Below are 27607 nucleotides of genomic sequence, written 5' to 3'. Positions count from 1 at the left end.
CCCCTGCGGGAGATGCAGAAGCAGCTGGGCAGGAAGCGGCGACACAGCGGTGACCAGGATGCCCTCAGCAGCAAGGGCAGGAAGGAGCGGCCCGGCAGCCAGCGGCCCCCTGGGTAAGGAGGGCGGCTGGGGGGGGTGTTGAGGGGCTTGGCCCGCCTGGCTGGCAGAGCAGGGCTGTGCCCTTGGGGGTTGGCTGCGCAGAGGGCCGGCTGGGTGCCAGCCGCAGCACGTGGGCCCCTGCACCCCGACACCAGGTGGCTGCTTGCAGTGGGGGCAGCAGGACGGAGGGGCCCCGGTTTTCTGACAGGCCTCTTCTCCCCAGGCCCCCGTCCCTGGCCCAGCTGCGAGCGGAGCGTCTGCGGCGGGAGGCAGCGGAGCGGGCGCGGGCGGAGGCCCTGCTGGCGCGGGTGCGGGGCCAGGTCCCGCAGGGGCCGGCCGAGGACCAAGAGGAGCTGGACGAGCGGCGGCGACAGTATAACTCCCAGTACCACCCGCAGCTGGCACGGCGTGCCCGCGGCCAGGCCCCCCAGCCCACCCCCTTCTGAGGGGCTCAGGGAGGCTGCGGCCAGCCGTCATAGAAAACTATTTATTCATAAATATTTTCCAAAATGAAAATAGGTTTACCAAAAAATGTCCCTCGCTGGGGAGGGGAGGGAGCAGGGCGGGGCGGAGGCGGCGGGCCCCAGCCCCCTCCTGCTGCCGGGGAGGGGTGCCCCAGTCCAGGGTGGCGCCCTCGCTGGGCCGGGCGGGAGCATGCGGGGAGGGCCCGCGTCACTGGAGGTCCCGGTCCTCCAGGTAGCGGTACTCGAAGGTGAAGCCTTCCTTCTTGCGCTGGCCCCACTTCTCGTAGTCGAAGTAGATGTAGGTGCCCTGGGGGGGCGCAGGCGGTCAGGGAGCGCCAGCCGGCGGGCAGCGCGAGCTCAGGGCCCCCAGGAGCACCGCTGGCACGACAGGCCGGCTGACCCTCACACCGCCCCCGGCAGCAAGGAGGGGCACTGGGGGGGTCACAGCTGGAGGGGAGCTCACCCCGGGGCACACGGCTGCCCACGGGCACTGGGGGAGGACGGGCCACGCGCAGGCAGGGCTGCAGCCAGGGCCTCACCTGCTCGAACTCGTCGGTGATGGTCTTGGGCTCCTCGTGCCTCTGGAACCACATCATGTACTTGGTGTGGAACCGCCACGACTGCTTCTTCAGCGCCTTGGCTGCCAGGTACTGTGCCTTGGTGCCCTGGGGAGAAGCCAGCGTGAGGGGAGAGCAGCGTGGCGGGCCGTGTGGCCTCTGGCCAGCAGAGCGGGCAGCCCCAAGCCCGCCCAGTGCGGAGCCAGGAGGGTGCCAGCCTGACCACGCAAGGCTGCCGTGGGGGAGGCATGGCCTGCAGCCCAGGGGCGGGACAGGAAGCGGCTGCAGCTCCCTCCGCCTGGAGCGGACCGCTCACCTCCAGGTAGTAGAAGATGAAGAAGAGCGTCTCCGTGGACAGGCGCTGGTAGAACTCCACCGTGTCCGAGTGCGGGGGCGGCATCTGGTGGTGGTAGGGGGGCGTGGGGCAGGGGTTCCTGGGGAGGTACTGCCTGTGGGAGCACACAGGGTCAGTGCGGGGCATGCAGGCCGGTCCCCCACTCCGGGCATCTCCCCGCAGACGCTCACCGGATGCGCTCCGAGTCGGAGGGGTGTGGCATGTGGTGCCAGGCGGCCTCCTCCATGGCCTGCTGGTACAGCTGCTCCTTACTGAGGGGCACGGGCCCCAAGGGACACACGCCCAGCGACAGCGGGATGTTGACCTCCGAGAGCTGCAGCGGTGGCTGGGCCGAGGCCGGGGGCGCCGAGGTGCTGCCCAGGAGGATGTCTGTGCGGGGGCAGGTGGCCTCAGTGGCCGCGCACCGACCGGCTGTGCTCCGGCCCTGCCCCGCGCCGCCCCCCGCCCTCACCTCGCTCCGTGAGGTGCAGCGTTGGCACAGGGTCCTCGATGCCAGAGCTGAGGGCTGCTCGCTCCGCCATGGACTTGAGAGAGCTCAGTGGCTCGGGGGCCTGGGGAGGGCGAGGGGCTGCGCTGAAGCCTGGATGCACCCGCCCTACAGGCCTGCGGGAGGGTGTGCGTGCCACACGCGCGCACACACACACTCTCTCCCTCTCTCTCTCCTGGTAGTTCACTGGGATGCCTCCCCCTCTCCAGGCCAAGGGTCAGACGCAGGGAGATCAGCACCCCTCCCAGAGGGGACAGTGAGGCAGGCGCCAGCTCGCAGCAAGCTGACAGCAGCGTGGCTCACGTGATGGCACGGGGCCGAGGTTGAGCAGGCACCCAGCGCCACAGGGCCCGCTGAGGGGGAGAGGTGGGCAGACACGTCCAGAGGGTGAGCTGAGCGGGGCCGCCAACTCGCCTTGATCTCCGGGGCGGCAGTGAACTGGGGGGGCCCGTTGAGGAGAGCACCGGCAGCCTTGGCCTCGCTGAAGCTGGGCGTCGGGGAGCTGGGAGGGTTCACGGACAGTGGCACCAGCAGGCTGGGCCCCCCTGAGGTGTTCCCTGAGCCTGGGGCGACGCCCCCTGCCACTGCTGGGGCTGCTGCGCTGGGCTCCTTCCTGGGGGAGGGTGGACAGGAGCGCAGCTCAGGCTGGGGAACCAGGACATGCATGGGGGGCTCCGAGGGGCTGCCCCTCCAGGGCCAGAGAGGAATGCCTGTGGGCCTGGCCCACCTCAGCCAGAACAAGCTGCCCACATGTCCCGGCTGGGAGCGCACAGGTACCCGACACCCAGCCAGTGGGCAGAGCTGGCCGCTCCACTTGGGGCCACCGTGCCTGAAGCCTTCCGCCCTGCCCCGCTCCCCGCGCTGGCCAGGACACTCACGAGGCGCTGGGTGGGGGGTTGTGGGGGCCTGAAGGGGCACCCAGGGCCTGGCTGCTGGCGCTGCTGCCCCCACTGCTGCCCAGAGCTGCCTCTGCGGGGCTGTCCGCCACAACTGAGCTGTAACCTGGGGGAACGGGGACAGTCAGGGGCTGCGGGCTGCTGCCCACCCTTCCCAGTTCCCCGGCCACGGCTGCACTTACTGGTGGCACCATTCTGCTTGCCAGCACCTCCACCAGTCCCGCTACTGCCGCCAGCACTGCCTGCGCCAGCGCCCCCACTTGGCTGCACACTGGGGGGCCGGGGCTGGGAGGAGCTGGGCCCGCTGGGCGCTGAGGGAGCCACGGCCTGGGCATAGGGGGCAGGAGTACCGGCGTTGTGGCTGGGGGCGGGACTGGCCTTGGGCCCCAGGGTGCTGGCTGGTGCTGCTGGCGTAGGGACCCCGTTGTTGCCAGGGGCAGCAGGCGGGGGGCCGGAGTAGGCGGGCGGCACAGCGGGGGACTGCGGCTGCTGGGTGCTGTGCACAGGCTTCGAGCCATTCTTGGCTGGAGACTGCAGGGAAGAGTCCAGGGTGAAGGCCCAGCAGCCAGCGGGCAAAGGAGTGCCCGGGGCCAGCCCCAGGCTTCAAACACCCACATGGCATCTAGCCTGCCTAGCTCCGGGCCACATGGGGGTGTGCCAACAACCCAGCTGTCAGACCACCACGGGGACAGCGAGGGACCCTCTGTAGCCTGTCACAAGTGGCATGGCACACGGCCTGATGCCACCAAGGCCATGAAGAGCCCACAGGGAGGTGCCCCCATGGCATGAGAAGCACCAATGAGAGCTGAGCCTGGCTGCCGCTGCCCACTGCCTCCACGGGCCACCCTGCTGCCCACCTTCAGCAGCCTCTGGGCCTGGCCTGCCCTGTCTGCACCAGCCTGAGACAGCCCTGCCAAGTGCTGTGGGCACAGGGACCCCCTCCGCAGGGCGTAGAGCCCGGCCCATGTGGCTCACGTCACTGCCCAGGCTGTGTGGTCACGGCTGGCCTCGTCTCCCCCTGCCCGCTCAGCAGCTTGGGAAGCCTGCTGGAACCCAGCCTGCCCAGACCCACCTGGCTGACCTCACTGTCCGTCGAGCGGCCCCTCTTCTTGTCATCTTCCGAGTTCTCCTGAGCGGACACGGCGAGGCAGAAGGCTGTGACGTCCAGGGCCTCTGCCCCGGCACCCGAACGCCTTCCTTGGCCTCCCCGAGAGCCCTGCTCTGAGCACCCCCACCTGCCCCACCTCTCCCACAGACCCCCAGCAGCAGGCAGGCCCCTCAGCCAGCCGAGCCCAGGCCCTCGGGGGCCTCACCGTGGTGCAGTTGGCCGGGCTGGGGGGAATGGGGGAGCTGGAGGTGGTGGAGGTGGGTGTGCTGCTGGACTGGTTGAAGATCTCGTCCTCCATGTGGCTGTGGCTCGGGGGGGAGGTGGCGACCAGCGCCTGTGCTGTGGGGGCAGGGCAGGGTGCTTAGCTGGCCGCGTCGCCCCCCGGCCCCCGCTGCCGTCCACGGGCCCACCCCGGGGCCTCACGAATGTCCTCGAGGTCCAGGTCGTCGTAGAGGAACTCGTTCTCCTCGAAGTCGGGGTCCTGGGAGGAGTCGACGTAGTACTCCACGTCGTCCTTGATCTTGCGGATGGCGTCCACGAGGATGGAATCGTTGTCCAGCATGCGCAGGATGGTCTCGAGCATGCGCACGTGGTAGCGGTGCTTCTCGATGTGCCGCTTCAGGCCCTCGATGCGGTCCTGCTTCTGCTGGCGAGCCCAGGGCCAGGCTCAGGGGCGCAGGCGCCACCCCGGGGCTCCTCTCAGCCTGCCCAGCAGCCCTGGCCCCTGGTGGGGTGCAGACACACCCCACTCCCCCATCTTTGTCTCTGTGGGCGCCTGCCTCCTTCGCCTGCCCCAACTCCCCTCTTCACGGATCCCTGACCTGCCCCTCCCCGCCCGCGGCCCCCGCAGCTCCTGCGCCATCAGGAGCACACCGAGTCCCTTTCTGGAATCTTCTCTGGGCCTCAGCCTTGCTCCCACACCCAGTCGCCAGCCTGTGGGCCACAGGGCTCCCCACTCACATCCTTGTCGCCTTTCTTCTTGCGCGTCTGCACTGACAGTGACTCCACTTCGCTCTCAAACTGGTCCACCTGCATGTTTAGGGTGTCAATGGTATTCTGGGGAGAGAGGAAGGCCGTGAGGCAGCGCTCGTGCGGGGGAGAGCCGGGCCCCGCGCTCACCTCCTCTCCTCCACCCCGCTCACCGTGAGCCACTGGCCGACCTCCTCCTTCTCCTTCTGGGCAGGGTCCACCTTCTGGGCCAGGCCCAGGCCCTCCTTGCTGTAAGCTTTGGTTTTGGTCTCTCGCTCCACAACTTTGAACCGTTCCATTTGCTGTGGAGAGCGCAGCTGGTGGAGAGCGGCCGCCGAGGGTCAGCCGTGGCCCGTGCCCCCTGCCCGCCCCGGGCACCTACCGTCTCGATGAGCTTGCGGTTGTCGATGAGCTGCCTCTTGTCCTTGATCTCGTTGGACGCGACCCATGTCTTGATCTGGTCCCTCAGCCGCTGCGCGGGGAGCAGCACGCGTTGGCCCCAGGGCCGGCAGGAGGCCCCGGCTCCCTCTGCTCCCTGGGACCCAGCAGTCCGCTCTCCCGGTCCCCCCACCCGCAGGACACGAGAGTCCGGCCCCCGGCCCCCTCACTTGCAGCTTCTTAATCTCCTTCTTTAGGTCAGCCTCATACTTTTCTTTCTGGTTCGCGTTGGCCGCATTGTGGAGCTGAGGAACGGAGAACGTGGGGTCAGGGCAGGATCCGCACTGCCCCGGGACCCGGGCTTCCAGGGCCACAGCCGTACCTTCTGCCAGATATCCTCAAATTGCTCCACGCCCTCGGACACCTTCTTGAGGCAGCGGTCAATCTCACCTGCCGGGGGAAGCAGGCGTCAGGGGCCGGGACCCGGGCCAGGGCGCAGCTGCCGCAGCCAGCCCAGGTCAGCCCCGTACCTTGGAGCTTGCGCTTGTCCGCCATGGTCCCTGCCCTACGGACGCGCTCTCTTCATGCTCCCCTGGAGACGGCCACTGCGGCAGACGGGCAGGGGTCGGCACTGTCCCCGCGGGGCGCTGCTTGGGGCGGGCACAGGACAGAGGGGGACGACGTGGTCACTGCCTGGACACACAGCCGGTCCCCCCTCAACTCCCTTGCTGCCCAGTGCCTGGTCCAGGAAGGAACAGCAGGTGGGCAGTCCCCTCTCCCCAGGGCACGGGCAGTGCAGGGCACGGGCAGAGCCACCTCCTGCAGAGACCAGGCAGGCGACAGAGGACACAGGGACGCGGCCTCTTGCACAGAGCCTGCACACACCAAGCCCAGGTGGCCTTCAGGCCTAAATCCAGGGCAGAGTACACACCTCGGGGACCTCACCATCTTCTCCCACAGGCCCTTTCGAGACCCGAGGACACAGGGCAGTCCCCGACCTGAAAGGTGACACCCCTGAAAACTTCTGGAATGGCTTGCTCTGGGGTCAGATGGGAGGACCTGAGACGTGTGGGAGCAAAGAGAAAGCTCGCCTGGACAGGACAGTGGGAAGCACCTGGGCCCCGGCAGCGGCAGCACGCACTAAGGACTCCCTAGGTCCCCCAGCAGGTGCAACAGGAATGCAGACCGAGCGCAGGAAGTGCCAGGCGGCGCCCCAGCCCAGGGAGGGCATGGCTGCCCAGGAGGCAGGGCTGCACCCCGAGGACCAACAGCCGCAGGCCAAGAGGGGCTAGGAGGGGCTTAGAGAGGGCCAGACCAGGCCTGTGCAGAGACGCGTGGCCCTCACACCAGCTAGCCCCAGCCAGTCCTCAGCTACCCCACAGGGACCCAGGCTAGAGGGGCAAGGGTGCATGCCCTACCAGAGCCAGTGTGCCCCCGCAGGGCTAGGAGGGGCACAGACCAGTAGGGGAGGCCTGTGGAGGATGTTGTGCAGCCCCATGCCGGGCCAGCAGGACTGGCAGTCCCCAGCCCAGAGCCAGCACTGGAAGGGGCAGTGACTGGACCCGGGGACAGCAGTGCCTGACCAGCCACGCAGGGGTGGGTCTCTGGAGCAGCACCCACTCAAGGGGCTGCCTGCACCTCACATTCCGCAGCAGCTGCCCACAGGACCCTCCCGAGCACCCCCAAACCAGTCAGCCAGCGCTCCCAGCCACACGCCCACACCCCCCCCCCGTACAGCACTCAACGCAGGGGGCGGTGGGGCTGAGCTGTGCAGGGCAGAGGCACGCAGCCCTCTCCCCACAGGCTCCCACCCTGGACAGGCCGCTCCCCGGGGACAGTGAGCACCCTGGGGTGTCCGGCCGCAGAGCTTGCGGGTGGGGGCGCCCCCGAGATGCAGCAGGGACCCCCTCTATGCCAAGACTCTCCGGGGCGTCCAGGACCCCGTGGCCCGGAGCCGCATCTGCCGGCTGTCCACGGCCACTCCGCCCCCAGACCTTCCCTTCAAATAACAAAAGCCGGACGGAGCGAGCTGCGAGGCAAACGGGTGTCCGCGAGAGGAGCGCGCGGGAAGTTTGCCCCAAGAAAGGCCCCGGGTCCCTGCGACCCCGGCCTGCACACTGGCCCCAGGGGAGCTCCGGGCACACGCCGGGGGTACCCCAGGACCCTGCTCCCGGGGCGCTGCGGGTGCACACACCTTGGGGTCCCGCAGGGCCGGCCCCCCGCCCCGCTCCCCGCTCCGCCGGCACCGAGAGCGCGGGCACCTGAGCCAGGGCGCCTCCATCCTTGCAGCCGGAGGGGCGGGCGCCGCGCACCCCTCCGGGAGGGCGCCCGGCCAGGCGTTCCGGACGCGCGAGGGGCCGCCCCCGCCCGCCCGGAGCCCGGGGCGGGGAGGGAAGGGGTCCGGCCCAGCCGAGCCTGACGCGCTCACCACGGGAGCTGGCACCGCCGCCGAGGAGCGTATCGCGACAGGCGGGGGAGGCGAGCGCCCGCCGCCTCTTCCTCGCGCCCCGGGCCCGGGCGCTATGGCGCTAGCGGCGCGGAGCGGGAGCGGGGCGTGGGGGCAGAGGGCCCGGGGCTGGTCTGACGACGGGGGTCGGGGCTCAAGGCAGGCCGCGGCGTCTGGCCGATGGCTCCGCGGAAGCTGACCGGGCCCGGTCCAAGATGGCGGCGGCGGAGGAGGCCTCCCCTCCTCTCTTCTCGTCTCTGGCGCCGGCCCGCCCCCGTGCCCCGAATATAGGGCCATCATTGCTCCTGCGGCAAATCGCTCTTGGCCCAAGGCCGCTCCTGATTGGTTGCTGGCAGGGATGCGGCCAGTCCCCTCTCGCCGATTGGGCAACCGGTCCAGGGCGCGGCGTTCGATTGGCCTCCCGTGCGGCCGGCCAGGATTGGCTCAGGTTCTCTCCGCCGCCCCGCCTCCTCCTCCCGCCTCAGGGCACAACACGCCAGCGCGAGGACCCGCGCGTCCATCAGGAGGCCTGGGTCGTGCTGATTGGCTGTACCCACCCCCCTGTTCTAAGCCGATTGGCCAGGGGGCGGAGCTAGGCTGATGAGGGGCGGGAAGTCGCCCGTCAAGTTTTCATTGGCTGCGGGATGCCTCTCTGCTCTGAAGCCATTGGCTGGCTTCGGAAGTGGGCGGGGAAAGCGGAGGAAGGCATGGAGAAGGGGGCGTTAAAGGCCGCGTAACTAAGGAGAGACGGACAGGGGCCTTCAAAGCAAAGGGTGGGGCCGAGCGGTGCCAAGCGCCAATCGGAACAGCCGCTGGGCCGGGGGGCGGAGCCAGGTGAGGGAGCTCTTCCTCCTTGCGTCGTTGGTCTTGTTTGTGGTCACTCACCTCAGCCTGGCCAATAGCGCGGCGAGGAGGCGGTGCCTGCTCAGGGAGCGAGTGACAGAGGGTGTCCTGGCAGGTGCCCCGTCCCTCATGGCGTCCCGGCCAGGTAGGCCTTGTGGCACACCTGTGCAGCTCCGCACCTGCCGAAGGAAGCCAGGAAGGGAAGCGCAGGCAGCTGCCGCTGAGCCGGGCGGCTTGGTCCAGAGGAGGGTCGGGCTGAGATGCCCGCAGCTGCTCCAGCCTCGTGGGGCGCCCTTGCTCCTGAGCGGCTCCCCCGACCCGGTGCAGCAGGGTGGCGAGGGTTCTGGGGGTCCAGACACCGCCTTTTCTTTTTTTTCTTCAAATTTTTATTGCAATGGCAGATTTACAGAGAGGAGAGACAGGAAAGTTCTTCCGTCCACTGATCTGATCCGAAGCCAGGAGCCTCTTCTCGGTCTCCCACACGGGTGCAGGGTCCCAAGGCCTTGCGCCGTCGACTGCTTTCCCAGGCCACAGGCAGGGAGCTAGGTGGGAAGCAGAGCAGCCTGCACACGAACCGGCGCCCATGTAGGATCCCTGCGCATGGAAGGCAGGGTTTAGCTCCGGACACTGCCTTCCTTGACAAGCTCCAAGCCGGGGTGGCCCTCGCCTGAGGCCTGGCCGCCATGGTGGGGGGCCATACCCATGCAGCTCCCAGTCCCATGGCAAAAGCCCTCCACACTTGGCCAGAGGAGGAATGGAACCATGGCCCCTCCCCAGCTGACCCACGTCGATGAGCCGAGGAGGTCCTGGCTGGTGAGGCCCATAGGGCCGAGGGACACCCTGAGGTGCACCCAGAGTTCGGAGGCCTCGGGGGCCATAGAGCAGGAGCCGAGGGCAGTGGGGGCTACCTCCTGCCTTTGCCCAATCTCCAGGGTGACTAGAAGCCCAGAGCTGGCCGGTCAGGGGATCCTGTAGGGTGGGTGGGTGGGGTGGGGTGGGGGTACACTCCAGCCCACCCTCACTGCCCCCTGTCCCCTTGCTGTCTGAGCCCTGTTCCCCTCAGCCCAAGGGAAGGTGCCCAAGGACTGGGGCTGTGAGGGAGGGGAGGCCCTGGCCCTGGGCTCGGCACCGCCTCTCCCCACATGGGGTCACTGGGCCCTGGGCACACCAGTGCCACCTGCTCTTGCTTCCTCCTCCCCAGGCATCTGGGCTCCTCTATGGGCACCTGCTCGAGGTATCCCAGTCCACATGCTCCTAGGTTCTGGGGAGGAGGTGGCAGCAGAGCTGGGTTGAGCCCAGACGTGCCCTGTTGGGGCCCCAGTTCCCACCCAGAGCCCCCTGCACGGCTGCCTTCAGGGCTCCAGGGTCTGATACAGCATGCTCTTGGGGCCACATCCTTGTAATATGCTTTAATTGTACCTGTCCCCCCAACACCACCTGAGGCTAGAGTAAAAAACGCTGGGTACAGTACATGCTCCCGGGCCTGTGCGGGTGGCGATCCAGGCCTGGGGAGGCCGGCACTGCCTGGACAGTCCTCGCCCCGGCCACCCCAACCTCTTGGTCCAGGCCCTTTCCCAGTCCCTCCAGGAGGGCCAGGGCTCTGTCCCTTCCGCGGGCAGCCACCTGGTTGCACAGACCCCTCAGGTGGACAGGATGCCACTCTTCTCGCCCTTGACCTTGAGGAACTCAGCCATGCTGGAGAAGTACTTCTGGTTGGCCTCGGCCACCTTCTTCTCAGCCGCCTGAGGATTCACAATCTCTAGGCCCTGGCAGAGGTGCAGCGAGAGGAGACAATGGTGGGTGGGCGGCTTCCCCGGGCTCCCCAGAGCCCCTCCTGCCAGGAGAGATCTGGTCCTGCTGGGCCTGGCCGCTCAGGGGCTGGGCAAGGGAGCCCGGGGATCTCGCCCTGCTGAGGACACACGGCCAGCTGTGAAACCCAAGCCCAGCAGACCAGCCTTCTCAAGGGTGGCCATGATGTGACCACAGCCACCATGGCCTGGAGAGGGCAGTCACCTGCTCCAGGTAACACAGGGAGTAACTCAGACCCCCCCACCCCTCCCGGCTGCAAGCCAGTCTGTGGTCCTGGCTGAAAGACCCCATCTGGCCCTTGTCTTCCAGGGCCCGCCAAGGCTCAGGGCAGTACCTGCAGAGGGGTGAAGGCCACGCTGGAGGCAGTCCCCGATGTACGGTCCCGGATGGTGGACTTGCCGCCATACACCACACTCTGCTTCTGCAGGGTTCGCTGTAGGAGGGAGGGGAGCCAGTGACTGGGTGCCCCTGGGCCCTGGCCTGCAGCGGGCAGCCTGGCCCATACCTGCAGGGTCTACTGTGAGAGGGAAGCTGGTGACTGGCTGCCCCTGGGTCCTGGCCTGCAGCGGGCAGCCTCGCCCATACCTGCAGGGTCTACTGTGAGAGGGGAGCCGGTGACTGGGTGCCCCTGGGTCCTGGCCTGCAGCGGGCAGCCCGGCCCGGCCCATACCTGCAGGGTCTTGGAGATCCTGGCCTTGGTGGCTTCGTTCACCTGCGTCTGTCGCACGCGCCCGCTGCCGGACTTGCCCAGGTGGCCCAGGCTGAAGCCCAGATCCTCCTGGTACGCGTCCTCCTCGATCTGGGGGCAGGGAGGCCAGTCAGGGGGCTGGGCTTCAGCCCCAGGTGATGATGGGTCCAGGCAGCCCCGTGTGAGGATCCCAGGTGGCCCTGGGGGACAGCAGGAGGCAGAGGGGCGGGATTCGGGGTGAGGAGCAGGGCTGACCTCGCCGAAGCTCATGCGGTTGGCCTGCTTCCGGATCTCCGTCAGCCCCAGGCGCTCCTTCATCTTGCGGTACCTGGGTGGGCGGGTAGGGGTGCGGCATGGGCAGAGAGCTCCCGCCTCTCCTGCTCCGAGCCCCCCTGCGTGCCGTGCCCGGGCCCTCACCTGCGGCCGCCTCGCTTCTTGCGCTGCCCATCAAGGGGCGCGGGCAGCGGCTTCACCTGCTTCACGGGGGGCGGCTCCTGCCATTTGTCGAACTTGCGCTCTATCTCATCCTTCAGCTCGTAGCCCACCTGGTGGGAACAGGGGGTGCTGGGGCGGCTGCACCTGCAGCCCACCCACCCATCACCCGGGGCCATGGAGGACGTGCCCACCGCGCTGCCCCCAGCTCCCACTGTCTCAGGGCCCAGACCTCCAGGGAGGTGGGGCTGTGTGTGCCCACGCTAGCGTGTGTGAACACATGAATGCATGAATGGGGGTGGGGGCAGCTAGATGCCAGAACACTGCCAGGCCAGGCTGGGAACAAAGCAGCACCCAGGACGGCACCTCCAGCTGGTGGTGGCATGGCAGGCAAAACCACACCCCAGACCTGAACATGCCACCTCACAAGGTTCACAGGGTGAGGGTGGGGAGGGTGTCATGGGGTCTCGGGGTCCCTGACCCGGGGCTGGGGACCTGCCACTGCCTGACAGGCTCTGGCCATGGGAGGGGCCACAAGCTGAGGACCAGGCAGCCAGGGTGACAGCCTGTGTGACCCGTTCGCATCTCTGACCTGTGGGACAGCAAAGGACACGCCTTGGGAGGGGGAGGGGGACCCCTGTCGCCCTAGCGACTGACACAGCAGGAAAGGGACAACTGGTCTTGCCCAGCTTCACGCAGCAACGGGCTGCCCAGGCCCTCACCTTGCCCTCCGTGCTCTCGTGGAAACTGTCCACGCGGGCGGCCAGCGTGCACTTGGCGGCCACCAGCCGGGCCGCTTTCCGCCGCAGATCCTGCAGCCAGGGAAGGGGTGGGCAGAGTCTGTGAGGGATGGAGGTGTCGCCACGGCCACGCAGCCTCTGCCCACCAAGGGGGCTGCACCCAACAGCCCTGTGGGCGGTGTCCCCTGGTCCCACCAGCCTCTACATTTCACAGAAAGGAGGCAGCACCAGCTGCCTCAGTGGAGACCTGACTTCTGGCAGCGGTGGGCCAGGCGGCGGGAGGCGGGTAGTGCCTGCCGATTTGGGGCAACCTGTGGGCTCCCTGGTGGTAGAGGACCAGGGGACAGTGAAGGCAGGGTGAGGCTCAGGGCCAGGAAGCACCGTCCACAGGAGGGCCGGAGCCAACGCCCAAGGACAAGGCCGAGCCATCTGTCCCATTTGTCCTCCCACCACAGGACGGCCGCAGGGAGCTGAAAGCCCGGGGGATGTGGCAGTGCTCCGAGCTCCAGCTTCCACTCCTCTCAGATGCCAGTAAGGACCAGGGCCGCCAGCATGGGGGAGATGCCACCTGCCACAGTGCACTGTGGGGTGGTCCCTGCCGGCCTGCGTGCTCCTGAGGTGGCTCCCGTGCTACTGCAATGCGTGGGGTGCAGGGCCCCCAAGGAGTGCACCGTCTGCATCACTGGGGTTGGGCAGTGCCATGAGGACATGTGTGTGACCCACGACAGAGACTGGGCCCTTGGGATGCCAGGAGGCATGTGGTTCTGCCCCCACTGCCCACTGGGGGCCTGCAAGTGCCCAACATGTAGACCTGGGATCTGGAGGGCTGGCCGTGCGGGAGTGACCTCACAGCCGGGGCTGGGGCGAGCATCCGGCTAGAGGCCGAGATGGGCCCGGGTGAGAGGAGGTTGTACTGGTCGGCAGGGCACGCTAGGGCCACCCTCCTTGAGGCTGCGGCCGGCGGCCGTGCAGGGGGGCTCACCGGAGGCAGGGACTGCACGATGTCACTGTGGTAGATGTAGCCGGTGTGTGGCAGCACAGAGGTGGACGAGAAGCCCGACAGCGTCTTGCGCTGGGCACCCAGCAGCATGATGTTGCAGGCGGGCATCTTGGAGAGGTTGGTCAGGCCGCCGGCTACGCCTGTGGTGGCAGGAGAAGGGGGTCAAGGAAAGGAAGGCGCCTCCAGCCTGTGCACCTTCACACGTGGGCCCTGGAGCCCCGCGGTGGGAGAGTGGCTCTCGCTGCAGCCCGTGTGCCCGAGCGGGGCCCGGGGAGGAGCCCCCAGTTAACACTAGGACTCGGCCAGAATCGGGGTCCCCACCTTCTTCAAGAACCCAGAGGGCGGGTCCTGCTCAGGGCTGTGGCATGCCGCAATTCCGCCTGCCCTGCCTCCTCCCTCCTCCTCCCCACAGCTCTGCTTGCCCACAGCCCCGTGGTGCCCTGCCTCCTCCCTCCTCCTCCCAGCTCTGCTCGCCCACAGCCCCATGGCCATCCCTGCCTCCTCCCTCCTCCTCCTCCCAGCTCTGCTCGCCCACAGCCCCATGGCCATCCCTGCCTCCTCCCTCCTCCTCGCTTGCGGTGGACCCAGGGCCTCCCTCTGGGCTCCCGTCTCCACGCACACAGAGACAGGTTCAGGGTCCCCACCCCCACGCCCTGAGACCGCACGACCCGGGCCTCACCCATGATCTTGGCGGCCGTGGACGCCCCGATGATGATGGACAGGTTGGGCGCGATGAAGGACATTCGGGACTCCACGTACTCGTAGATGCGGTGCTTGGAGGCGTTCAGTTCCAGTGCCATGTCACACGCCTCCTCCAGCCGCTCCAGCTCTTCCTCCGACAGCTGCTGCCTGCGGGGGGACCCCAGCCCTCCTGGCTACGCTGTGGGGCTGCCGTGCGCCCTACAGCTGCCCCCCTCCCACAGTCTACGCACCCCTGGGTGGTGGAGGCGGTGACGCTGACGACCATGATGGTGGCGTTGGTGAGGATCTGCTGCAGGTTCTCGTTGTTCTTGCACTTGTCCAGGCTGTTGCCCAGCTCCTGGGGGCAAGAGGAAAGTGACACACACGTGGGGACCGAGCAGGGCCGGGCAGCTCCACACGGCTCTTCCAGGGCAGGCCAAAGCAACACTGCTGACCCAGCAAAACCCGACCCTCTGCCCCGGAGTGCCCCTGGCGAAACACACCTCCTACAACAGTCTCATGGGCACATGCGGGGTGTGTCACCAGTTTGTCCGCGGCTCTCTCCTGAGATCTGAACCTCAAAGGTGCATGTGACCCAGCCTCACCCCCACTTTCTCCTGATCTCAGGTCTCAGTGGGCTGGGGGCTGCCCCAAGTCTCTGCATTGCTGCCACCTGCCTCCGGAGGGAGCCACCACGGTGCCAGCCCCCATGTGTCCAGAACTCACAACCCTTTCCTTTGATGTCTGCTGACGTATTGGAAAGGAAGATCTGGCTTCCCCTCACAGGCAGTCCAGGGACGCTACTGCTTCTGAGATGGATGAGTAGCTGGTACTTAACCCGGTAAGCCACAGCCACAGCCCCAGGGTCAGAGCAAGCCAGTTCCTCCTGGCTCCCAGCTCCACCGTGTTGCACCACGCTCCTCCGAACCCCAGCCCCGCCACGCTGCACCCACCAGCTCCCCCGGACCCCAGCCTCGCCACGATGCATCTACCTTGAGGGTCAGAGCAAACCAGCTCCCCCCGGCCCCAGCCCTGCTGCACTGCACCCACCAGCTCCCCCGGCCCCAGCCCTGCTGCACTGGACCCACCAGCTCCCCTGGCCCCAGCCCTGCTGCACTGCACCCACCAGCTCCCCTGGCCCCAGCCCCACCGGCTGCACCCACCTTCACAGTGCGGATATAATCCAGTGCGTTGGGCACCAGGGACTCCAGCTCGGGGAACCTCTTAGAGTACTTATCCCGGATGAACTTGTGAATAATGTCTACAGGGGAAGGCAGGGACGCTGGCTGACGACGACTCTCTCCCGGGACCCACCTCCCCTTCCTCCTGTGGCATCCAAGCCCCCCTCAGCCGTAACTCAGCCCTCAGGAGCCAGCACGGGACACGGCATTTCCCAGCTGCAAACTGCATGACAACTCCCGGCCTGTGGAGGCTGCGACTGGAAGGGCGCTGTCCCTCCCTCGTGTGTGTGTGGGGGGGCAGGGGCAGCTATGTCGGGGGACAGGGGTGCCGGGCACTCACTCAGCTCGTTCTCAATCTCCACTGTGAGGTTGTTGGCATCCACGATGACGCGGTACTCGGGGGCTGCCTCCACGGGTCCCATTACTGTGGGGGACACAGCGGGGTGGGGCGCTTACTTCGAGTGTGCCCTCCCTGGCCCCACCCCTGGGGAAATAGGAGGGGGCAGGGGAGAGGCTGGGAGGCCACAGCCAAGGCCTGGGAGTTGATGGTGAGGGGTGCTCGGGGCCCCAAACCTCAGTGCCTGTGAACTACATCTGGCTCATGTTCTGAGAGGGGCAGGTGCCTCCTGGCACCTGTGGGTCACCTGACTTTGAGATGCTGTGCGCCGTCCTGTCCTCCAACCGTGGATACTAGGTGTGACCCTGTCTGACTCAACCTGCTTTCGACTCTGAACGCAGAAGCGCCTCAGCATAGCTCCTGGGCCCAGAGCTCAGCTGTTCCCCTTCCCCTCTGCTTGGCTCCGGGATCCAGCTCAGGGGTCCCAGAGGCAGAACCTGCCAGTCCGCCTGCAGTAACCACCTCCAATAACTGCCTGGGCCCAGCCAGCCGCCTATACTAAAGCCCAACACAGCTGACAGTGCGGACCTAGGCAAGGAACACTAGATGAAGCAGCTGGCATCCCAGTCCCTCTGACCACATCCCCCCGTTCCCTGTTGCCAGAGGGTGCAGCCCAAGAGCCCCCAACACTGCCATGATAAAAGGAAGAAGGCGGCGGAACCAGGACAGCCTTCCCCAGGGTGGACCTGCGTCTTCCCCAGGAGACCCAGTGGGCCCTCAGCTTGGGAGCGAGCAGATTTTTAGGTAGGAACTGAGTAACTGTATATTTCTTTTTACGGCTAATATCTTTACCAAGTCCTCCAAGCAGTGAAGTTTCCTTTCTGGACAAACACAACAGGGGGGGCCAGCCTTTTGGCACAGTGTGGCAAGCCAGCACCTGCAGGACTAGCACCCTGCCCGAGTGTGGGTTCCCGTCCCGGCTGCTGCACCTGGCAAGGCAGCAGAGGAGGGTCCCAGTGCTCGGGCCCTGCCCCCGCGTGGGAGACATGGAGGAAGCTCCTGGCTCCTGGCTTTGGTCTGACCCAGCCTTGGTGGCCATTGTGCCCACTGGGCAGTGAACCAGCAGATGCAAGATCTGTTTCTCTCTCTCTGCAGCTCTGCCTTTCAGATGAATAAACACATCTTTTAAAAGCAGACAGCAACACGAGCTCCAGGACCCAGCGGGAAGCAAGAAGCAGGAGGAGGGACAGAGCCAAGGGGCACCGCGGCGGGGCCCGGGAGGGACAGCACCTTCGGCCGCCTGGGCTTGCTTGCTGATGTACTCTTCGATCTTCATCATGATCTCGGCGAACTGCCGGGCAAGCAGAGCGGGCTCAGAGCCGGAGCTTTCCCACACAGCCAGCCGGCCACCGCCCCATCTCCCCCTCGGGGAGCTCCGCTCACCCTGGCTCATCCCCAGGGCAGTCCTCTCTCACCATCTTGCTGTCCCATAGCTTGGCGATGCTCTTGACTGAATCTCCCGAGAGGTCCAGCTGCGTGTCCTCCTGCACATCCTCGATGGTCGGTTCCTCCTCTTCCTCCCCATAACTTCCTCCCTCTTCCTCCTCAGCCGCCTCTTCCAGGTCAGCCAGGAGCTCATCGGCCAGAGACATCCTGGGGCCTGCTGGGGAAGGCGGGTGCCCTCACACCTGGCAAGCGAGGACCTGGCCCGTCCTACCTCACCCCGGCCCCTTCAAGGAAGCCCTCACTCTCCTGGCTGCGGGGGTGGTGTGGGGGGATCCTAGCTGCAGCTCTGATTTGCTGAGCCACCCCCTTCCTGGTGCGGACCGGTACTGTACCCAGCTGCCTAGGGCGGCTCTGCCCCATCGTGGCCAGCCCCAGGCCCGCACCCCCCACTGCACCTGCACATTACAGCAGGCAGCCTTGCTGACCCGCGCCCAGGATACTGGGGGACTCCCTGGTTAAGGTGGCCTGCACCTCTCCCTGCACCTGGGGGACCCACTGCTGTCCACCCAGACCTCAGCAGGCAGCCTTGCTGACCCGCGCCCCAGACTCTGGGGGACCCCCTGGTTAAGGACGCCGTCCATCAGAGCTGCAGCCCCGGCTGGGACAGGGTGACACCCCCTCGCCGGGGAGGGAGTCCCCGAAGGGCCGCCTGTGTCCTCGCACGCGGCCTCCCGCCCTCCACGCCCCGCCATCACCCTCACCTGCCTCCCGGATCGACCGTTCCTAGCCAGCGGAGCTTCCCCCGGAGTGGCCGGCGCTCCCGGATGACGTCCCACACCCGCGCCGGCCGCGGAAGCCGAGCTGCGTTCTGATTGGCCGCCGCCCCGACCGCGTTTGCAACAACAACTTTATTGGGACGTGCGCTCGGGCGCAGCCCCGGTGTGTCCGCAGACGAGCCGGTGGTGGCCGGGGCATCGGTGGGCTCCCGCGGGCCGTGCGTGGACGAGACCGCGAGGCTGCCGAGGCGGGGCATCGCCGAGGGTGGACGGCAGCGGCGGGACGAGCGGGCGGCGACGGGAGTCTCGGACGCCAGAGCCGGGCCTTGGGGGGCGCGCCTCGGGGTGGCGGTGGGTGGGCATGGGGCGCAGGGGGCCGTAGGCGCCAGGCCCGCCAGGAGCACGCGACAGCCCCCCAGGACGCGGGGGCGCCCGGAGCCGGGCAGACATGGAGCTGGAGCAGCGAGAGGGGTGAGGCGTGCAGTCCCGGAGGCCCCGCGGGGTGCGCGTGGGTACGGGGCGGCTGCGCCGGGGCCCTTGGCCCGAGGGACGGGAGCGCGCTGGGGTCCTCCCTGAGCCCCCACACCCCGTCCCCGACCCTCCAGGACCATGGCAGCCGTGGGCTTCGAGGAGTTCTCGGCGCCTCCGGGCTCGGAGCTGGCGCTGCCCCCGCTCTTCGGGGGCCACATCCTGGAGAGCGAGCTGGAGACGGAGGTGGAGTTCGTGTCCGGCGGCCTGGGCGGCTCGGGGCTCCGGGAGCGAGATGAAGAGGAGGAGGCGGCCCGGGGCCGGCGGCGGCGCCAGCGGGAGCTGAACCGCAGGAAGTACCAGGCGCTGGGGCGGCGCTGCCGGGAGATCGAGCAGGTGCGTCCCTCCTGCGCGCGTTAGCTTGGGCGCCCTTGCTGGCGGAGCGTGGGGTGCGCCCCCTTCTCCGCCGGGGGCCTCCAGGACGGCTCCAGGCTCCCCTGCCTCCTGTGCCCGGGGAGGGCTGGCGGTTCTGCAGGCCCTTCCGTGGCGAGGGTGAGGATGGAGCAGGAGGCAGGCGCACCTGTTGGTTTTTTGTTTTTCCCCCTTCTTGCGCGTCAGAAGGCGCAACTGAGGCGTTTCAAACTGGGAATACTGGGGTGCACACCATTTGGGCCAGCAAAGATGCGCCTCTTCCCGGGCCTCTGCCGCAGCTCCCTGTCATCCTGGGCGTCCTGTGGCTCTTGGGCTGCACCTGAGCCCTGCCTTGGCCCTCTCCCCATGTCGGTCTCCCCGCGTAAGGTCGGCTTGCTGGATCAGGTCTTTCAGCCAATGCTCCTTGAACTTAGTCACCTCTGTAAGACCCTGCCTCCAACACCCCAGCTTTTTTGTGAAGTGAGCAGGAGGGTTGAAGTGGTGTTGGGGTTCTGGGAGAGGCTGGAAGCCCAGACCCTGGGGAGGCATCAGGGCCTCTGCCCCCAGGTACCCGCCCAGGGATGCTGTTGCCGTTAACACCCCCCATTTCACCCGTGCAGGAAGAAGGGAGGGCCACTTACCCGTGCCCACCAGCTGAAAAGGGATGGGGCCAGGGCTGGAACCCGGGTCTTTCTGAGACCTGGCTGTGTCACCACCACACCGGGTTCCTGCTTGCTCGGTCACATTCCCTGTCTAGGGTGCTCATGTGGGCTTCATGTCCCGGCTCACTCAGGCCTTGGCGAGTCGGCCTGTGTGTTGTCAGTGGGCACAGGGTGGGTGTGGGACTGCCAGCACCACCTGTCTGCAGCTCCTGCTGTGGCTGGGGAGACGGGGACTGGCCCAGCAGGTGTAGTGTGGGTGAGGACAGTGTGTGTGAGGGGCATGGCCCAGCGTGGGTACACTGTGTGTGTGTGTGTGTGTGTTGTGTGTGTGAGGGGCATGGCCCAGCAGGAGGTCTGAGCGTATAGCAGGTGCACCAGGCTGTGGGGAGTGGGGTGCAGGTACTGGTGAAGGGTGGGAACTGAGTGCCAGGCTAGCCTGCTGCAGTGGGCAGCAAGCTTTGCAGGAGGGGGTCTCCCAAGAGGGGCCCCAGGAAGGGGCTGTGACCCGTCCTGAGTCTCTGGTGGGCGGGGACCCACAGCACCGGCCACTTCCTGCTGCCCACAGGTGAACGAGAGGGTCTTGAACAGGCTGCACCAAGTGCAGAGGATCACCCGGCGGCTACAGCAGGAGCGCAGGTAACCCCGGGGCGGGAGGTCAGGGGGGCCCTCCTACGGGACTGGGCACCGGAAGAGAGCGAAGGGCAGCAGAGTGGAAAGGGGGCGACCTGGGCCCCAGATCCAGCCCCTGCTGTGCTGTGAAGGCTGGTCCCAAGTGCCAGGCTCAGCTCAGAGGGCCCCACTGTGTGACCAGGCTCAGCTGATGGCCCCTCGTGGTGTGACCAGGCTCTGCAGCATGCCAGTTGAGCACTGGCCCTGTCACTTAGTGTCCCCTCTGCTATTAAGCAGGAACAAGCCGGCTGAGGGGCCCCACTGCACCTGCTGCAGGACAGGCACCTCCAGGCACCACTGCCAGGGCATCCTGGTCATGCACTGGCTCCCATCTCCTGGACTTCCCAGGCTTTCCGTCTTGGCACCCTTGCTGGGTGTCGCTCGGCACAGGGGTGGGTGCTGCTTCAATTCGAAGGGGCATCAGACCTTGGTCCCCGGGTGCACTGGGCTCAGCACTGCCCCTGGTGGCCAGTGTAGAAGCACGCCCAGACGGTCCCTGCGTCCCTGATCTGGAGGCCACCAGCCGCCCAGCTCCTCACTGCTCCTCCCTGAACTCCGCATGCCCCCTGGACGGACACGGACCTCTCGGGCACCGGCGTGACCACGGCTCCACCCTCAGGAAGCCCAGACCCGGGTCTTTGGTCCCAGGCATCCAGGTGTCCTGCCTGTCTGCACCACCAGCCAGCAGCAGGAGGACTAGGGGGCAACTGAGGCTGATCCACACTCACCCCTCACGCAGGCCTGGCCCTGCCCCCTCACTTGGCCTGCTGCCACTCGCCTCCCCTGCTGGACCCTGAAACCCCCCAAGGACTGTGTCCCTGTGGCCGGCGCCCCCCACCCGGCCGTGTCCACCCGTGTCGTCTCCACACACAGGTTCCTCATGAAAGTGCTGGACTCCTACGGGGACGACTACCGGGCAAGCCAGTTCACCATCGTGCTAGAGGTGCGCGGCAGCTCCAGGCCAGCTGTGGGGAGTGCAGGGAACGTGGGGCCTGGGCACCCCCTTCAGCTGCCCCTTTCCCTGCGCAGGACGAGGGCAGCCAGGGCACGGACGCCCCGACCCCTGGCAACACGGAGAATGAGCCTCCAGACAAGGAGGGGCTGTCTCCACCCGGAAGCACGCCCGTGCCCCCAGAACCCAGCAGCCCAGCGCCCGGAGAGGGGCCCAGCGGGCGCAGGAGGCGGCGAGCGCCCCGGGACATGCGACGGCCAGGGGCAGCGCTGACCCCAGAACCCCCAATGCAGGTGGGAGCAGGAGGGAGCAGGACGGTCGAGGCTGGGAGCCCTGCCTGTGGCGAGGGGGCCGCGGGTGGGCCGTGGGTCCAGGCGCCTCCCTGCTCACAGCTCCCTCATCACCCCCAGATTAAGGTGGAGGAAGACTTCGGCTTCGAGACCGACGAGGCCCTAGATTCCAGCTGGGTTTCTCGGGGGCCTGACAAGCTGCTGCCCTACCCGACCCTGGCCAGCCCACCCTTTGACTGACCCCTCCCCCAATAAACAGACCCACCCCCACCCAGCCTCAGATCACACTCGGATGGGTACGGAGGTCTCCGCAGGTTTATTGGGGTCTCCACACAGGCGTTCACAGCTTCTTGAGCCACTCCAGGCTGGGGCCCTGGGGGTCCTGCGGGTGGCTGGGCACATCGGGCAGGTTGCCGTTGTCACGGAGGGGCACTGCGGGGCGGGAGGGGTCCCTGAGACCAGCGCCTCTGCAGGAGCCCAGGGTGAGGGGCAGAGAAGGGGTGAGGAACAGGGAGGACTGGGGGCCGGGGAGGAGTGAGGGCAGGGGAGACAGGCTAGGGGTGAGGGGCAGGGGGGACTGGGGGCCGGGCAGGAGTGAGGGCGGGGGGGAGTGAGGGCAGGGGAGACGGGCTAGGGGTGAGGGGCAGGGGGGACTGGGGGCCGAGAGGAGTGAAGGCAGGGAAGGACTGGGGCTGGGGGTGAGGGGCAGGCCCAGAGACACACAGGTGGAGGGCCCGGAGGTCCACAGCCTGGGCACGAGACGCACACCTCAAACACCCCAAACGCCAACCGCCGGCTCCCGCTCACCTGGGTAGTTGTAGGGTGTGGCCTGGTTGATCATGGTGGAGTACTTGGTGAAGGGGCTGAGCGGGGGCAGAATGACGGCTGTGGAGAGACACAGGGATGAGGTCGGGGCCGGGGACCCGCGGGATCCCAGGGCGGCTGTGTGTGTGGAACGTTCCAGATCCCAGGACAGGTGCGTGTGGCTGGGGAACGTTCCAGAACAATCCTGACTCTTGGAGGCTGGGGGCCGCGCTGGGACACTCACGCACCCAGCCCCGCGATGGCGAAGGACACGACCAGCACCGGCTCCTTGGCCCAGGCGTTCCTGAGGAAGGCGGCGAGTCCTGCAGGGCAGCGAGGGTCACGGAGGGCTGTCCCCGGTGACCTCCAGCCCCCCGCATCGCCCCCGGCGCCCGCGACCCGCCGGGCACGGCTCCCGGCGCCCCCCGGGCAGCGGAGCACCGCGTCTCAGCGCCCGCCCTGCCCGGGGAAGCCCGGGTCCTTCCGACCCCGCGCGCCCGCAGAACCTGCACTTACTCCCGGCCATCTTGGTCGCGGCGGTGCAAGGCACTCTGGGAGTTGTAGTTCCCGCGCAGAGAGGCGGCGGGCTCCGAGTCCACGCATGCGCCCTGAGGCAGGCGGTGTCCTCTGGGAGTTGTAGTCCCCGCGCGGGAGGCTCCGCCGTCTGAGTCCTTGCAGACTCCCTTCCCAAGTAGAGGCGCCTTCTTCCTAACGGAGTTCAGGTGCAAGTCTGACCTTGCATGCTTACCTGCAGGGGCTCTGCTCTCGACGTGGAGCTCCCTGCGGAGGAGCGACTCGCAGTCCTGCCGCAGCCCGTTTAAGGCTCTGTGCATGCATGCGCCCTTTGGTCAGGCTAGGCAGTGTGTCCCTCTGTGAGCCCCAGAGCAGTGCCACAAGGGCCTGGCACATAACACGCAGACACCTCAAAAACACATATGGAGAAACTGAATGAAGAGAGGAGGGTTGGGGCCGGCGCTGTGGCGTTAGCCAGTATATGCAGCCTGCGGTGCCGGCATCCCATCGGGGTCCTGGTTTTTCCACGTCCCATCCCGTTCCCCGCTTGTGGCCTGGGAAAGCCCGAAGCCCTGGTGCCCTGCACCCCCATGGGAGACCTGGATGCAGCTCCTGACATCAGCCTGCGCAGCCTTGGCCACTGAAACCATTTGGGGAGTGAGCAGGTGGCTCTCTGTCTTTCCCTCTCGGTCACTCTTAGAAATAAAGAGATCTAAAAACAAAACCAAACACACAAACAGCGTAAGGTTGTTGCCTGTTTCAATGCTTCCTGCTGCATCACGGGGCTATGACACAACCACCGGGAAACCCCAACTTCTTCCTCCCCTCCCCCCAAGGGTCCTGCCGGCCTTAAGCTGTCTCACTTCCTGGAAGGGGAACCGAGCCCGGGCCAGCTGCAGTGGACAGCTGTCCAGCATGGCCCTGGTGGGAGCCCTGGGATTGCTGACCCTCTGTGAGTGCCCCCGGGGCCCTGGCTGGGCAGGCGTCACAGACGGGGGTCCTCAGGGAGAGGAGGCGGTAGAGGGACCCCGAGGCAGGGCATGCGGACCCCCAGATGCGGAGGTGGGGCTGGGACCAGAGGCGGTGGAGAGCTGATCTTCAAAGAAAGTGCGGCCTGCGGGCGTGGCGTGTGTGGAGAGGAGGGGGAGCAGGGGTGGGGTTGGCACAGGAGAGCAGGGTTTGAGGTCCTAGGTGGGCGGTGGGGAGTGCTCTGAGAAGTACCAGAAATCCTCCCTTCTCCAGGGCCTCTGTGCCAGGCAGCCTCCACCCCCTCTGGTGAGTAACAGGACACCCATCGCTCTCCTGCGTGCTGCTCACCTGCCCCTCCTCCCTGTCTCCTCCGGGCCATCCTCGCATGGGGGTGCAGAGCCCTGGCTCCCGTCCCCCATTAACCACACGGCCTTCAGAGACCCTTAGCTCACGGGGACCCTGTGTGTGCAGGGGCACATGCCCTGGGCCCAGCACCTGGAGTGTCGACCATGCCCTGACTGACACAGGTGGGGTCCCCCCCCAGCTCTGGGTCTCTGCCCCGCTCTCCTCCCTCACCTACAGCGTGCGGACTTCTGCTGAGAGCTGCCTGGTGGGAACAGGAGTCATCTCTCAGCCATCTCTTCATCCGAAATGATAAAGAAATGTGTAGGCACGGTTTGAAAGACTCAGACATCACGGAAGGCCCGATGCTGGCCTCTGCCCTCTCCCTGGCGCCTTGAATAATCCTCTGAACTCTTAGCAGACATTTCCATGCACTCACACAGGCACGGGTGTTTATAGCCCTCCCCGCCCCCTGCGCTGGCAAGGCTAACCTGGTCCTCTGGGACCCAGTTCCCTGCTGTTCTGGGTCTCCCCTCCTCTTCATCTCAGTCTCTCCTGGAGGTAGCCCGTGGCGTGCCATCGCTAAGGGTTCCGGTTCAGGTCTGAGCCTCGTACCTGCCCTGGCATGGGTGGCTGGAGTCCAGTTTGCCTGGCCAGTCCCATTTCCACTGACACGTGCATGGCTTCCGGCCCGCTCACCCTCCCAGTCTGACAGCCGGGAGCACCTCCAGAGGGGCGTCTTGTGGAGTGGTCCCTGGTCACCTACTCCGGGCATCCTGATGAAGTCACCACTGTGCCCAACACTTGCTTTGTTGAACTCATGGGGCTTGATGGAGTGTTAACCATCGCCTTAACTTGGGTTAAGGGGTGCAGGGACCCAAGCACTTGGACCATCCTCTGCTGCTTCCCACGGGTGTCAGCCGGAGCTGGATGGGAGGTGGAGCGGCCGGGACTCCAGCCAGCGCCACAGCAGGGACCCGAGGCTGGCCAGGTGGCCTTCTTCCTTCCCCAACTTTCCTTCCCCTCCCACCCGTCCTGGCTGCTCGCACTAGGTCGCGATGCGTTCGTTCCCGCAGCTTCCTACCCCAAGCCGCGGCTGACGGCACAGCCGGCCGCCGTGGTGACCCCGGGGATCAACGTGACCTTGAGGTGCCATGCCCCGCGCCCAGCCTGGAGGTTCGCCTTCTTCAGGCTCGGAGAGAGTGTGTACGTGTCCTCGGACCTGGACGAATTCTTCCTGGAGGAGGTGACGCTTGCCCAGGGCGGCGCCTACACGTGCAGATACGGGCTGCCAGACCGGGGACCGAGTGTCTGGTCGCAGCCCAGCGACGTCCTGGAGCTGCTGGTGGCCGGTGAGACCCCGGGACGGGGCCCGGGGCGGGGTGAGGACGCAGGGGCGCGCCCGGCACTCAGTCCCTGCGCCCTCCTTGCGCACAGAGCAGCTGCCGCGGCCGTCGCTGGTGGCGCTGCCCGGGCCCGTGGTGGCGCCTGGGGCCACCGTGAGCCTGCGCTGCGCGGCCCGCGTGCCCGGCATGAGCTTCGCGCTGTACCGCGCCGGCGAGGCGGACCCGGTGCAGTACCGCGACTCGGCCGAGCCCTGGGCCGACTTCCCGCTGGCCGGCGCCCACGCCCCCGGCACCTACAGCTGCTACTACCACACGCCACACAGGCCCTACGTGCTGTCGCTACGCAGTGAGCCGCTGGAGGTGCGCGCCCACGCAGGTGAGCTAGCCCGGGGCCAGGACCTCTCCTGGCTTGATCTGGGGGTCCAGCCCAGCCCCTCCTCCCTCACTCCCAGGGGTCCAGCCCAGCCCCTCCTCCCTCACACCCAGGGGTCCAGCCCAGCCCCTCCTCCCTCACACCCAGGGGTCCAGCCCCTCCTCCCTCACACCCAGGGGTCCAGCCCCTCCTCCCTCACACCCAGGGGTCCAGCCCAGCCCCTCCTCCCTCAGACCCAGGGGTCCAGCGCCTCCTCCCTCACACCCAGGGGTCCAGCCCAGCCTCTCCTCCCTCAGTTGCCGCCCCCCACTCCAGTAGGTCCCTACTCCCACCTGCACCCTGGGGTTGGAGGCCTGCCAGGCAGAGTCCAGAGCTAACCGCCTCTCTTCCTCTGCTTGACCACAGACCTGCACCCCCCGGACTACACATTTGGGAATCTCGTCCGCCTGGGGCTGGCCGGCCTCGTCCTTGCTGCCCTGTGCACACTGGTCACCCTGCATTGTCGCAATGCACGCCGTGCCCTGGGCCAGAGGCCCCCAGGAAGCTGGGTCTAGACCAGACACCTGTGCCCCGTCCCCCTGACTTCCTGCAGCGGGAGAAGACTTCTGAGGCTCCAGCTGCCCTGCGCCCCCGCCACCATCCCGAATGTTCTGATTGTAGCCCCTTTAAGTGTCCTGGACCGTGACAATATACACAGGACAGGGCTGTTGTGTAAGGTTGAGAAATAGTGACTGCCCGTGCTAAATACGCAGTAATCTTTGCAAATGCGTGAGAGTGCTTCCTGCCGGCCCCCACCCACAGCGGGGCGGCGGGGTCAGAACGGCCGAGCGGGTGTAGGGGCTGAGCCGGGCTGGCGGTTCTGTCCGTGGTGCTTAGGAGGAGCACTGGGCACTAAGGGGCTCGTGGCCCTTGCAGGCCTTGCTCTCCCCGCAGGAGCACCGGGCGGCCTCTGCTCCCTCCCCGGGGGTGTCCACAGAGAGCTGCACGGGAAGTGGAGCTTACTCTGCCATGCCACAGCACCCACCCCTCAGCGATACAATTTTGATACAATCGTACTTCTCTCCCTCCCTTCTTTTTCAACTTTTCCACAACAGCATGTTTTTAATGCAAAGAATTCAACGAAGTAGAACGCAGCAGGACCACAAATCCGAAAGCTGCAAAAGCTGCAGTCAGCATGCTCCCTTTGCATGCCCCCAACGCTCCCCGCACATCTGCCAGCTGTCCGTAGGCAGGCCTGGGCTGGAAAGGCCAGGCCCCTGCCGCTCTTCGGAGCGCCCTGCCCGATGCGGAGTGCTGGGTACCACACCCGGGAAGATCCCGAGCAGGTGCACCTTAAAACGCGTGGAGGGCGTGGGAAGTCTCACCGTCCTGGGGAGGGCGCCCTCCCGGCTTGGATATGGCTGGGCCAGGAAGGACGAGGGGATACCCCTGGGGTCTCCTCTCCCCTCAGCCTGCTAATCCCATAGCAGGAGCCTCACCTGCTCTGTGATCCCACGTCGTCACCGGTGTGTGGCCTGGGAAAACAGTGGAGGATGGTCCAAAACCTTGGGACCCTGCACCTGTGTGGGAGACCAGGAGGAAGCTCCTGGCTTCCGACCGGCTCAGCTCTGGTCACTGTGGCCATTTGGGGAGTGAACCAGTGGATGGAAGATCTGTCGATCTCTTCCTCTGTAACTCTGCCTTTCAAATAAATAAATCAATCTTCAAAAAAAAAGTACTGTTTCACCTTTAGTTAAAAAAAAAAAAAGATGCCAAGAACAAACAAAGGGGTGGGTGTTTGGTGTAATGGGGGCAGGGGGCGCCGGGGCAGGGGGCGCCGGGGCAGGGGCGCCGGGGCAGGGGCGCCGGGGCAGGGGGCGCGGGGGCGGGGGGCGCCGGGGCAGGGGCGCCGCCGCAGGGGGCGCCGGGGCAGGAGATGCTGGAGCAGCAAACGACAGGGTCCTGCCTGCCCTGTGGGAGACCCGGGCTGAGTTCCACCTCGCCGCCATTGCAGGAATCTGGACGGGAACTCCGTGTCTATCCGCAGTTCTCTGCTTTGCAAATAGATGGGGACAAACAGCAGGGCTGCGGAGACGGCAGCCGGACGTCTGAGTCATCAAGCTCCCTGCGGGCGTCT

The 27607-nt window shown here is 66.9% G+C and overlaps 6 protein-coding genes across 14 annotated transcripts; 3 read left to right on the top strand and 3 right to left on the bottom strand.

The window, feature by feature from the left end:
- The first annotated feature begins 6 nt into the window (after positions 1-6).
- On the top strand, positions 7-553 carry LOC121167030 (leukocyte receptor cluster member 1 homolog). The gene is made up of 2 exons (XM_040996395.1): positions 7-113; positions 323-553. Exons 1-2 carry the CDS (start codon positions 13-15, stop codon positions 543-545), a joined length of 324 nt encoding a protein of 107 aa, XP_040852329.1. The 5' UTR covers positions 7-12; the 3' UTR covers positions 546-553.
- An 88-nt stretch (positions 554-641) lies between these two features.
- On the bottom strand, positions 642-7994 carry LOC121167025 (CCR4-NOT transcription complex subunit 3). 6 transcript variants are annotated; one of them, XM_040996381.1, is made up of 18 exons: positions 7742-7994; positions 5844-5960; positions 5696-5763; positions 5544-5618; positions 5318-5407; positions 5109-5237; positions 4927-5022; positions 4390-4612; positions 4172-4305; positions 3931-3987; positions 3041-3389; positions 2841-2964; positions 2377-2575; positions 1927-2026; positions 1646-1844; positions 1437-1569; positions 1103-1228; positions 642-870 (listed from the first exon to the last, which is right to left on the bottom strand). In XM_040996381.1, the coding sequence occupies exons 2-18, from the start codon at positions 5866-5868 to the stop codon at positions 772-774; spliced, it is 2226 nt and encodes a 741-aa protein (XP_040852315.1). In that variant the 5' UTR covers positions 5869-5960; positions 7742-7994; the 3' UTR covers positions 642-771. The 6 variants fall into 6 exon arrangements, with proteins under 6 accessions (XP_040852315.1, XP_040852317.1, XP_040852318.1 ...); XM_040996383.1 differs by having other exon boundaries at positions 4390-4609; XM_040996384.1 differs by having other exon boundaries at positions 4927-4995.
- A 2008-nt stretch (positions 7995-10002) lies between these two features.
- Positions 10003-17753, bottom strand: LOC121167026 (U4/U6 small nuclear ribonucleoprotein Prp31). The gene is made up of 14 exons (XM_040996388.1): positions 17678-17753; positions 16946-17133; positions 16761-16821; positions 15474-15557; positions 15116-15213; positions 14204-14310; positions 13951-14120; positions 13254-13411; positions 12254-12343; positions 11517-11644; positions 11355-11427; positions 11082-11210; positions 10746-10844; positions 10003-10368 (listed from the first exon to the last, which is right to left on the bottom strand). The coding sequence occupies exons 2-14, from the start codon at positions 17120-17122 to the stop codon at positions 10243-10245; spliced, it is 1500 nt and encodes a 499-aa protein (XP_040852322.1). The 5' UTR covers positions 17123-17133; positions 17678-17753; the 3' UTR covers positions 10003-10242.
- Positions 17754-18069: 316 nt separating this feature from the next.
- LOC121167027 (TCF3 fusion partner homolog) lies at positions 18070-21407 on the top strand. Of its 2 annotated transcripts, none has more exons than XM_040996390.1 (6): positions 18070-18163; positions 18298-18556; positions 19799-19869; positions 20776-20845; positions 20932-21147; positions 21265-21407. In XM_040996390.1, the coding sequence occupies exons 1-6, from the start codon at positions 18141-18143 to the stop codon at positions 21382-21384; spliced, it is 759 nt and encodes a 252-aa protein (XP_040852324.1). In that variant the 5' UTR covers positions 18070-18140; the 3' UTR covers positions 21385-21407. The 2 variants fall into 2 exon arrangements, with proteins under 2 accessions (XP_040852324.1, XP_040852323.1); XM_040996389.1 differs by having other exon boundaries at positions 20932-21207.
- Positions 21408-21441: 34 nt separating this feature from the next.
- LOC121167029 (NADH dehydrogenase [ubiquinone] 1 alpha subcomplex subunit 3) lies at positions 21442-22964 on the bottom strand. 2 transcript variants are annotated; one of them, XM_040996393.1, is made up of 4 exons: positions 22455-22964; positions 22197-22271; positions 21952-22029; positions 21442-21576 (listed from the first exon to the last, which is right to left on the bottom strand). In XM_040996393.1, the coding sequence occupies exons 1-4, from the start codon at positions 22549-22551 to the stop codon at positions 21485-21487; spliced, it is 342 nt and encodes a 113-aa protein (XP_040852327.1). In that variant the 5' UTR covers positions 22552-22964; the 3' UTR covers positions 21442-21484. The 2 variants fall into 2 exon arrangements, with proteins under 2 accessions (XP_040852327.1, XP_040852328.1); XM_040996394.1 differs by having other exon boundaries at positions 22465-22551.
- Positions 22965-23315: 351 nt separating this feature from the next.
- LOC121167028 (osteoclast-associated immunoglobulin-like receptor) lies at positions 23316-26869 on the top strand. Of its 2 annotated transcripts, XM_040996391.1 has the most exons (6): positions 23316-23413; positions 23704-23736; positions 24849-25124; positions 25210-25494; positions 25897-26058; positions 26348-26869. In XM_040996391.1, the coding sequence occupies exons 1-5, from the start codon at positions 23377-23379 to the stop codon at positions 26043-26045; spliced, it is 780 nt and encodes a 259-aa protein (XP_040852325.1). In that variant the 5' UTR covers positions 23316-23376; the 3' UTR covers positions 26046-26058; positions 26348-26869. The 2 variants fall into 2 exon arrangements, with proteins under 2 accessions (XP_040852325.1, XP_040852326.1); XM_040996392.1 differs by lacking the exons at positions 23704-23736; positions 26348-26869 and having other exon boundaries at positions 23318-23413; positions 25897-26101.
- The last annotated feature ends 738 nt before the right edge of the window (positions 26870-27607 follow it).

The sequence above is a fragment of the Ochotona curzoniae genome, unplaced genomic scaffold, assembly GCF_017591425.1.
Source record: "Ochotona curzoniae isolate NIBS_2020 unplaced genomic scaffold, NIBS_Ocur_1.0 patch290, whole genome shotgun sequence".
In the NCBI taxonomy this organism is placed as follows: Eukaryota; Metazoa; Chordata; class Mammalia; order Lagomorpha; family Ochotonidae; genus Ochotona; species Ochotona curzoniae.
The sequence above is the reverse complement of the archived record's forward strand: the minus strand, read 5'-3'. Positions and strand labels throughout refer to the sequence as shown.

Excerpts from the sequence above, each read along its gene's own strand:
- LOC121167030 (XM_040996395.1), top strand. The coding sequence starts at position 13 with ATGCAGAAGCAGCTGGGCAGGAAGCGGCGACACAGCGGTGACCAGGAT. Across the intron at positions 114-322 it reads GGCAGCCAGCGGCCCCCTGG|GCCCCCGTCCCTGGCCCAGC; the intron begins GTAAGGAGGGCG and ends TCTTCTCCCCAG.
- LOC121167025 (XM_040996381.1), bottom strand. The coding sequence starts at position 5,868 with ATGGCGGACAAGCGCAAGCTCCAAG. Across the intron at positions 5,619-5,695 it reads TTGAGGATATCTGGCAGAAG|CTCCACAATGCGGCCAACGC; the intron begins GTACGGCTGTGG and ends TCCGTTCCTCAG. Across the intron at positions 2,027-2,376 it reads CTGCCGCCCCGGAGATCAAG|GCCCCCGAGCCACTGAGCTC; the intron begins GCGAGTTGGCGG and ends CGCCCTCCCCAG.
- LOC121167026 (XM_040996388.1), bottom strand. The coding sequence starts at position 17,122 with ATGTCTCTGGCCGATGAGCTCCTGGCTGACCTGGAAGAGGCGGCTGAG. Across the intron at positions 11,645-12,253 it reads ACGAGAGCACGGAGGGCAAG|GTGGGCTACGAGCTGAAGGA; the intron begins GTGAGGGCCTGG and ends TGTTCCCACCAG. Across the intron at positions 10,369-10,745 it reads TGGCCTTCACCCCTCTGCAG|GGCCTAGAGATTGTGAATCC; the intron begins GTACTGCCCTGA and ends CACCTCTGCCAG.
- LOC121167027 (XM_040996389.1), top strand. The coding sequence starts at position 18,141 with ATGGAGCTGGAGCAGCGAGAGGG. Across the intron at positions 18,164-18,297 it reads GAGCTGGAGCAGCGAGAGGG|GACCATGGCAGCCGTGGGCT; the intron begins GTGAGGCGTGCA and ends CCGACCCTCCAG. Across the intron at positions 19,870-20,775 it reads CGGCTACAGCAGGAGCGCAG|GTTCCTCATGAAAGTGCTGG; the intron begins GTAACCCCGGGG and ends CTCCACACACAG.
- LOC121167029 (XM_040996393.1), bottom strand. The coding sequence starts at position 22,551 with ATGCGTGGACTCGGAGCCCGCCGCCTCTCTGCGCGGGAACTACAACTC. Across the intron at positions 22,272-22,454 it reads ATGGCCGGGAGTAAGTGCAG|GACTCGCCGCCTTCCTCAGG; the intron begins GTTCTGCGGGCG and ends GCTGCCCTGCAG. Across the intron at positions 21,577-21,951 it reads CACACCCTACAACTACCCAG|TGCCCCTCCGTGACAACGGC; the intron begins GTGAGCGGGAGC and ends CCCGCCCCGCAG.
- LOC121167028 (XM_040996391.1), top strand. The coding sequence starts at position 23,377 with ATGGCCCTGGTGGGAGCCCTGGGATTGCTGACCCTCT. Across the intron at positions 25,125-25,209 it reads CCTGGAGCTGCTGGTGGCCG|AGCAGCTGCCGCGGCCGTCG; the intron begins GTGAGACCCCGG and ends CCTTGCGCACAG. Across the intron at positions 25,495-25,896 it reads GGAGGTGCGCGCCCACGCAG|ACCTGCACCCCCCGGACTAC; the intron begins GTGAGCTAGCCC and ends GCTTGACCACAG.